General features: G+C 38.6%; 1 protein-coding gene across 1 annotated transcript in view; it reads left to right on the top strand.

Annotated features, from left to right (window-relative positions):
• Positions 1–9376, top strand: part of LOC105545764 (serine/threonine-protein kinase Nek5-like) — a 25869-nt gene extending 16493 nt beyond the window's left edge. The window contains exon 3 of the mRNA XM_011988794.1: positions 9106–9376. Within this exon, the coding sequence (XP_011844184.1) occupies positions 9106–9376 (271 nt within the window). The remainder of the gene's footprint in view (positions 1–9105) is intronic.
• Positions 9377–9483: the final 107 nt, after the last annotated feature.

Consider the following 9483-nt stretch of genomic DNA (forward strand, 5'->3'; position numbering starts at 1 on the left):
TCCCAGAGCCTGTATTTTTAATTCGGTTTACAGATAAATTATTTTATTTTTTGTTTTTTGTAGAGATGATGTTTCACCATATTGCCCAGACCTGGTCTTGAACTCTTTCTTTTTCTCTTTCTTTCTTTTTTTTTTTCTTTTCTTTCTTTTCTTTCTTCTTTTTTAACATACAGGATCTTACTTTGTTCCCCAGGCTGGAATGCAGTGGCCCGATTATAGCTCACTGTAACCTTGAATTCCTGGGCTCAAGTGATCCTCCTACCTCAGCCTCCTAAGTGGCTGGGACTATAAGCATGCACCACCCTGCCCAGCTAATTTTTTTGTTTTTTTGTAGAGACAGGGTCTTGCTGTGTTGCCCAGGCTGGTCTTGAACTCCTAGACTCAAGTGATTTTCATGCCTTGGCCGCCCGCAAGGGGTTGCGATTACAGGCATGAGCCACTGTGCCTTGTCAATCCCAGGATTTTAAAAGTATATTTATTATTTACTTTTCTCGATAGTAAAATATTTTATTCCTCTTTAACTTTATTCATATTACACTACAAAGTGTAGATCCAATTTTTTTTTTTTGAGATGGAGTCTCGCTCTGCCGCCCAGAGTGGAGTGCAGTGGCACGATATTAACTCACTGCAACCTCCGCCTCCTGAGTTCAAGCAATTCTCCTGTCGCAGCCTCCGGAGTAGCTGGGATTACAGGTGCACGCCATCATGGCTGGCTAATTTTTGTATTTTTAGTAGAGACAGAGTAGCACCATGTTGGTCAGGCTGGTCTCGAACCCCTGACCTTGTGATCCACCCTCCTCAGCCTCCCAAAGTGCTGGAATTACAGGCTTGAGCCACCATGCAGGCCCCAACTTTTTTTTTTTTTTTTTTTTTGAGACAGAGTCTTGCTGTGTTGCCCAGGCTGGAGTGCAGTGGTGTGATCTTGGCTCACTTGAAATGCTGCTGTTATGGTATATTTTTATATGTATTTGCATTCAATTCCTATTCTTTCTAGTCTAATTATTGATTTATAAACACATTGTTTATAATATAGTTTATTTTGGGGTGCTACATCCCCTAAATACTCTTTTTCAGAATTTTCAGGCTTGTTTTGCTTATTTTTCCATATGAACATTAGAATCACCTTGTCTAGCAAAGAGAAGAGGAAAAGGAGTTTTTCTTAGCCTCCTTGCTAGCAGAATTTTGGAACCCAAAGGCCTCTTTTCATTTCATACTGTCTGTGTCCCTTTCTGTCCAACCTGGTTATGCTTCTATATATATATATTTCTTTCAGAAATCTTACAGGTCTCTGCAACTCTTATTGGCAGTCACTTCGTTAGATAAAAGCCAGACCCTTTGATATAGGCCCTTCTCTCTTTTGGGCTTTGGCTTAGACTACTGAGGAACAATACCCTTAAATTGCCTAGAAACCCTACTGTTTGAGAATAATTTTGAGACTCATTCATGTTGTTGTATATATTGATAGTTCATTTCCTTTTTATTGCTAAGTAGTATCCCATTGTGTAGATATACCACAATTTGTTTGTAGATTCACCTGTTGGTGGACATTTATGTTGTTTCCAGATTTTGGCTATGAATATTTGTGTATATGTCTTTATGTGAACATAAGTTTTCATTTCTTGTGGGCAAATACCTAGGAGTGGAATGGCGGAGTTGTATGGTTGGTGTATTAGGGTTCTCTAGAAGGACAGAAGTAATGGAATATACTTCTCTAGAGGGATAGAATTAATTAATTTTTTAATATTTTTTTATTTTTTTTGAGAGGGAGTCTGGCTCTGTCTCCCAGGCTGGAGTGCAGTGGCGCGATCTCGGCTTACTGCAAGCTCCGCCTCCCGGGATCATGCCATTCTCCTGCCTCAGCCTCCTGAATAGCTGGGACTACAGGCGCCCGCCACCGCGCCCGGCTAATTTTTTTTTGTATTTTTAGTAGAGACGGGGTTTCACCGTGGTCTCGATCTCCTGACCTTGTGATCCGCCCGCCTCAGCCTCCCAAAGTGCTGGGATTACAGGCGTGAGCCACCGCGCCCGGCCGAATTAATGTAATATTAAGGGGAGTTTATTAAGTATAACTCACACAGTCACAGGGTCCCACAATAGGCCGTCTGCAGGCTGAGGAGAAAGGAGAGCCAGTCCGAGTTCAAAACCGAAGAACTTGGGGTCCGATGTTCAAGGGCAGGAAGCATCCAGCATGGGAGAAAGCTGTAGGCTGGGAAGCTAGGCCAGTCTCTCTTTTCACATTTTTCTGCCTGCTTATATTCTAGCTGTGCTGGCAGCTGAATAGATTTTGCCCACACAGATTAAGAGTGGGTCTGCATCTCCCCAGTCCACTGACTCAAATGTTAATCTCCTTTGGCAACACCCTCACAGACACACCCAGGATCAATGCTTTGAATCCTTCAATCCAATCACGTTGACACTCAGTATTAACCATCACAGTTGGTAAATGTTTAACTTTTTAAAAAATTACCAAACTGTTTTCCAAAGTGGTTATTCTATTTCACATTCCTGCGAACAGTGTGTAAGAGTTCCAGTTGTTCAACATCCTTACCAACACTTGGTATGGTCAGTTTTAACATTTATAACCCATCTACTAGGTGCGAAGTGGTGTCTTTATAATTTTAAAATCGTTTATATATCTTTGCTACTAGTTCTTTGTCAGATATCTGCTTTGCTAACATTTTCTCACCGTTGGGGTATTTGTGTTCATTTTCTTAATGGTATGATTCAAGTTTGAAATTTCTGACTAATGTATTTTTTTAATCACTTTTTCTTTCTTTTTTTTGAGATGGAATCTTGCTCTGTCACCCAGGCTGGAGTGCAGCAGTGTGATCTTGGCTCACTGCTACCTCTGCCTCCGGGGTTCAAGCCAATTCTCTGCCTCAGCCTCCCAAGTAGCTGGGATTACAGGCACCTGCCACCATACCGGACTACTTTTTGTATTTTTAGTAGAGACGGGGTTTCACTATCTTGGCCAGGCTGGGCTTGAACTCCTAACCTTGTGATTCACCCACCTCAGCCTCCCAAAGTGCTGGGATTATTGGCATGAGCCACTGCACCCGGCCTTAATCACTTTTTAAAAAAAATCTGGATTTCTAATTTATTTGTACTTCGGACAGGGACTATCATCTGAATTTTAGTGATTTTAAAGGTTTATTGTACTTCTTTTACTATTGAGCACAGGGTCAATTTTATGCCTGTTACAAATGCATATTCTTACTATTTGGGGAGTATATATGTTATATGTAATTATTATATCAAGCTTAAACATTTTTTGTTAACATGTTCTGTAGCCTTTTTAAAACAAAACATCACCTCCTAACAGAGATACATTGAAATCTTCAACTGTGTTTGTGGTTTTGGTGATTTCTCATCATTTGCTCTCCTTTTCATTATACTTTAAATATGTAGAAGCTGTGTTCTAATTTATGATTGTTATATCAATTTGGTAAAGTGTCCCTTTTCTACATTGTCACTTTTTGTTCCTATTAATGCTGTTTGCATTAAATTCTATTTGGTCTGATACAGATATTATTATTCCAACTTCTTTTTTTTAAAGTACTTTTATAATATGTATTTTACTATTCTTTTATTTTCATCATTTCTTTGTGGATTTTGTTATGCTGTATTTCTTATAAAGTGCATGTAGTCGGTTTATGTGCTCCTTGTCATGTGAAAATGTCTTTTAATGTTAATTTAGTAAAATTTCTTATAATTGTTGACAAATTTGGATTTCACTCTACCATAGCATTTTGGTTTTCTATTCCTTATCTTTTCTTATTTCTTTTTTACCCTTCTTTCCTAGCCTTTTGTTGGTTGACAAACTTTTCTATATTACTTTTTCCCCTCTATAATAATTTTGAAGATACAGATTATATTTCTCATCTTTTAATGGTTAGCTTTTATACACTACCTACAAATTGATCTAACAAATTCAAAAGTTGCTCAGTATTCCTTCCTTCCTCCCAAATATGAAAAGCACAATTTAAATAACCACAAAACCCTTTTATTCTGATATTTTTATATATAATTTTACTTAAAAAGCTTTTTTATTATTAAAAATTTCAAATATTTATAGTCCAAGTAGAGAACAGCATAATGAACCCTCATGTATCCATCATCTAGCTTCAACAATTATCAGCATTGTTTCTTTCCTGTCTTTATGTCCCCCCCCACTTTTTTTTGTAAGTGTGGAATACTTTAAGTCTCAGACATCAAATCATTTCATCCAATTTTACCTTTTTTCAAACAAAAATATTATATTATTACATGCATTAATATATACATATTCTCAAATGTAACTCACTTTGCCAATTTAGTTTATCATTTTTCTGAACTTGCCATTTTTTTCCTATCCAATGCTTTCCCTCTGATTTCAGTTTTTTTCTTGTTGATGTATATTCTCTATAATTATTTATGATATGTCAGTGAGTAGTAAACTTTCTTATTTTCCTATCAAAGATTGTTTTTGTTTTGCCTTCAGTCTTTAGCAGTAATTTTGCTGGGCATATAATTTTAGGTTGACAACTGTTTTTTCTCCTGGCTTCTATTATTGTTGATGACAAATCAATTATCATCTCATTGTTTTTCCTTTATAGGGATGCTAACTTTCTCCCTGATACTTTCATAATTTTTTTTAATTCCTTACATTCTTATGTTTCACTATGGTGTGTCTAGGTCTAAAAATGTCTTTTATACTGCTTGCTTCACTTTCTTTTGAGAATACATGACTTTCTTTAGTCCTGGAAAATTTTAATATTTGCTTTTCTTATTGCCTCCATTTTGATCCTCCAATTAGATATTAGATGTATTTTTTATCTTCTCAATTATCTCCAATAGTACCTAATTGTACTTTCATATTTTTTATTCTCTTCTTTGTTCCTTTCCAGGTGAATTTTTTTTTTTTTTTTTTTTTTTTAGACAGTTTTGCTCTTGTCACCCAGGCTGGTGTGCAGTGGTGTGATCTCGGCTCACTGCAACCTCTGTCTCCTGGGTTCAGGTGATTCTCCTGCCTCAGCCTCCCGAGTAACTGGGATTACAGGCATGTGCCACCACAACCAGCTAATTTTTGTATTTTTAGCAGAGACAGGGTTTCACCATGTTGACCAGGCTGGTCTCGAACTCCTGACCTGAGGCGATCCACCTGCCTCAGCCTCCCAAAGTACTGGGATTACAGGCGTGGATGAATCCTTGAATACTGTTTTCTAAGCCTATTCTGGGTACTATCTATTGAGTTTTTAATTTAAATGATTATACGTTTCATGCCCAAGATAATTATTTTTTCTTATATTTATATAGTCTTGTTTCATTAATGCATAATGATTTCTCATAATTAAAAAATTTAAATGCTTTGCTTTAGTTTATCTTTTTGGGCATACTTACTTTAGGAGACTTATCAAAATCCTCCATAAAAAATAATTTCCTCTGGAGTTAGTTCATGGTCCAATTTTTTTCTTTTATTAATTTTATGCCATCTGTCTTACCATTAGATTTATTCAGGTGTTAGAATTTTAGTTTGTGGGCTCCTTTTGTTTTGGAGGGTTGAAAATTGCTTTTTCTTCATTTCCTTCCTCTTCTGTGTACCTCCTAAATATCTAGCAGGGTCTTCTTCCTTGGGTCCCCTCCATTCTTGCTAGCTGGAACCCTTGAAGAGCAAGTATGGTCTTGAAAAAAAAAGACCAGTAATGTGGCTGGTATGTTTTAGCCCAATCTCTGGAAGAAAAATTCCCCCTAAGACATTTATAACCAGAGATTTGACTTCACTTGTGTTTGGAGCTTGAATTACAATACTTGTATGGGCTGGAAACATCTGTGTTGAGAAATTAACACTAAAATTAACAAGAAAGGGTGGTAATACTCCTGGGATTTTTAAAAGTAAATATAAGACACTCTGGAGGGATAAATGTTGGATTTTTTCACTAAAGCACTGGTGAAGATGAACTTACAATTGAACATTTAAAAACAGACACCACTATGAGAGATTGCAAATAGAACAAATGCTGATTAGACCATAAAGAATTTCAGATAATATAATTATCTTAGAAAGACTATAATATTGTATATTTAAAATTATTTAATTTAATTAAATTGAGGAATCCAAACATAAGAAAAATATAGTCCCTCAGTAAAGAACAGGAAGATTCTCTTAGCCTGTTTGGGCTACTCTAACATAGTACCTTAGACGAGTTAACAAAAATGTCAGAAATACACTTCTTCTAGTTCTAGAGGCTAGGAAGTCCAAGATCAAGGTGCCAGTAGAGGCTGGGCGCGGTGGCTCACGCCTGTAATCCCAGCACTTTGGGAGGCCGAGACGGGCGGATCACCTGAGGTCAGGAGTTCGAGACCAGCCTGGTCAACATGGTGAAACCCCATCTCTACTAAAAAATACAAAAATTAGCTGGGCATGGTGGCAGGTGCCTTAATCCCACCTACTTGGGAGGCAGAGGCAGGAGAATCGTTTGAACCTGGCAGGCGGAGGTTGCAGTGAGCCAAGATCTAGCCATTGCACTCAAGCCTGGGGGACAAAAGCGAGACTTCTCTCGAAAAAAAAGTGCCAGTATATTTGGTGTCTGGTAAGGGCTAGCTTTTGGCTCCATACACAGCACCTGCTAGCTGTGTCCTCACTTGGTGGAAGGAGTGAACAAGCTTCTTTGGGCCTCTTTTATAAGGGCACTAATCCCACTCATGAGGGCTGGGCTCTCATGACCTAATCACCTAAAGGCTCCACCCCTTAATACTATCACTTTGAGGATTAGGTTTCAATACCTGAATTGGGAACAGGGGCACAAACATTCAGACCATAGCAAAAATTTTTATAATTAACTAGAACTTCTGGAAGTTGAAAAAAAATCTGTGAATAGAAATTAAAATTCAACTGATGGTTTAAAAAACAGAATAGATACAGGTAATGAAGGAGTTAGTAACTGGAAGATAGGTCTAAGGAAAAACATGATGGAAAATGTGACGGAGAAGTTAACAGGCATGAAGTCAAATGTATATGAAAAGGAGTTCCAGAAGAAAAGAATATGAGAAAACAATATGCAAATCAATTCAGCTGTGAACTTTCTATAATTATTCGAAGCCAGGAATCCTCATATCTGGGAAATAAGACAATTATCAAGCAGCAACAATGAAAAGAAATTTATACCTAGACACAGCATAGTTTAGTAGAGGAACAAAGACAAAGGAAAGTGTATAAAGCACATATCTCAGGAATGGTAACAGTAAGTGCGAGCTGCACTTACTGGTCCACCCAAATTTATGGTCTCCAGTTTTAGTGGGGTCCTCCGTGATGACTGGCAATCCGAAGCCTGGTCTGCTTCCTTCCCAGTGTATCAGTGATTCCAAACCCTCATCCCTCAGCTCACACCCGTCCAGCACGCACTCATCGTGTGACTGTGCCTCCTCCTTCACAGATAGTATGCGTTCTGCAGAAGGAATCATCTCAGTTTCCTAGCTCCATAACTTCTCTATATCCACGAGTGCTTCTCTCCTTCTCTCTCCCTATCTTCTTTTTCCTAGGAGAAACTGTCCCTCTTCCTGCTGAAAGCCATGCTCTGCAGGTGCTCTAAAACCCAGCCTCTTTTCAGTGACCTGGCTCCTATTGGTTATTCCACCTGCCTCCTGTTTTCAATATCATATGCTCGTTTCCCTCAGCATATAAACTGCCCAACTCTCTCCCATTAAAAACAACAACCAAAAACCATTGCCCCCATGTTCTGTAAATAACACCATTCCTTTCAGAGCCAGGCTCACTGAAAGAGGAGTTGAAACTCATTGTCACCACCTTTTTTTTTTTTTCTTCAGATGAGTGTCTTGCTCTGATGCCCAGGCTGGAGTGCAGTGGCATGATCATAGCTCATTACAACCGTAAACTCCTGGGCTCAAACAATCCTCCTGCATCAGCCTCCTGAGTAGCTCTCCCAGCACTTTGAGAGGCTGAGGAGGGAGGATTGTTTGGACACAGGAGTTTATGACCAGCTTGGGCAACACAGTGAGACCTCCTAACTGCTAAAAATCAAAAACTTGGGGCATGGTGGTGCTCGCCTGTAGTCCCCATCTGTCACCACTTTGTTAACCTCCATTGCTTTCTTGACCCACTGTACATTGGTTCCTGCTGTGTGGCACTCCTCTGAAATATTCTTTCAACAGTCATCTATTACTTTGAAATTGGCAAGTCAAATAATCATTTCTCAGTCCTCATCTATTTGGCTACTCCCTTGGCTTCCACGATACACATCTTCTTGGCTCTTACCAGCTCTTTCTCAATCGCCTCCACTTGCCACTTTTTTTGTTTTGTTTTGTTTTGAGATGGAGTCTCGCTCTGTCTCCCAGGCTGGAGTGCAGTGGTTCGATTTCGGCTCACTGCAACTTCCGCCTCCTGTGTTCAAGTGATTCTCCTGCCTCAGCTTCCTGAGTAGCTGGAACTACAAGTGTGCACCGCCATGCCTAATTTTTTGTATTTTTAGTAGAGAGGCGGTTTTGCCATGTTGGCCAGGCTGGTCTCAAACTCCTGACCTCACACTTGCTACTTAAATATCAGGTTGGTGCAGTTACTTTTAGGTTTAATTTAGGTTGGTGCAGATTGTCTTATTGATCTATTCCCTTTCCTTTCTAAAAATATCAATGTTGCAGTCTTAGACACAATTTTAATTCGTGGTTCTATGAATCAGTAGTGGTGAGACCCTCAACACATTTTTTTAACCTCTCTGAGCCTCAGCTTCTTTACTTACAATTTTATGATAATGTCTACCTCAAAATGTTGTTAGTATTAAGTGAAATATGGTATAAGTGCCCTAGGATAGTGATGGGCATATAGTAAGGGCCCGATGTATGGCATTTTTTTTTTTTTTAATTCTCTCTTCCTCTCCTCTTAAACATTAGATGATAGAAGTTAATAAATATAATAAAGGGTGTTTAACACAATGTACAACTCAACAGAAGATGGATTCTCCCAACATTAGTTGTTTATCATGCTTAGAAAAACCTGGGTGAAAATGCAACTTTTATATTGCTCAACTGGGAATGGAGAAAAGGGAAATGAGTTTTTATATGTATTCTTCAGTGCTTTCATATCATAACGCTGATTTTTAGTGCTTATTATTTCAGAAATTTTGAAGAATCTGAAGACGAGTTGAGAGATGAAGTAGTAGAATCCTTAAAAAAACTTGCTACTTTCAAAGAGGAAGATAAAACAGGAGAGGCCTCCAGTGCCTCTAAGGACTCTGGAAAGTCAAGTGAAAGAGAGGGGATAAGTATGCAGAAATCTGAAGAATTAAGTGAAGGCTTGGAGAATATTTCTACTACATCTAATGAACACATTTGTATTACAGATGAAGACCAAGGAACATCAACAACTAGTCAAAATATACAAGTGTGATTATTGTACTTTTTTTTTTTTTTTTTTGAGACGGGGTCTCGCTCTGTCACCCAGGCTGGAGTACAGTGGCCCGATCTCAGCTTACTGCAAGCTCCGCCTCCCGGGTT

The sequence above is a fragment of the Mandrillus leucophaeus genome, unplaced genomic scaffold (assembly GCF_000951045.1).
Source record: "Mandrillus leucophaeus isolate KB7577 unplaced genomic scaffold, Mleu.le_1.0 Scaffold338, whole genome shotgun sequence".
NCBI classification, from domain to species: Eukaryota; Metazoa; Chordata; class Mammalia; order Primates; family Cercopithecidae; genus Mandrillus; species Mandrillus leucophaeus.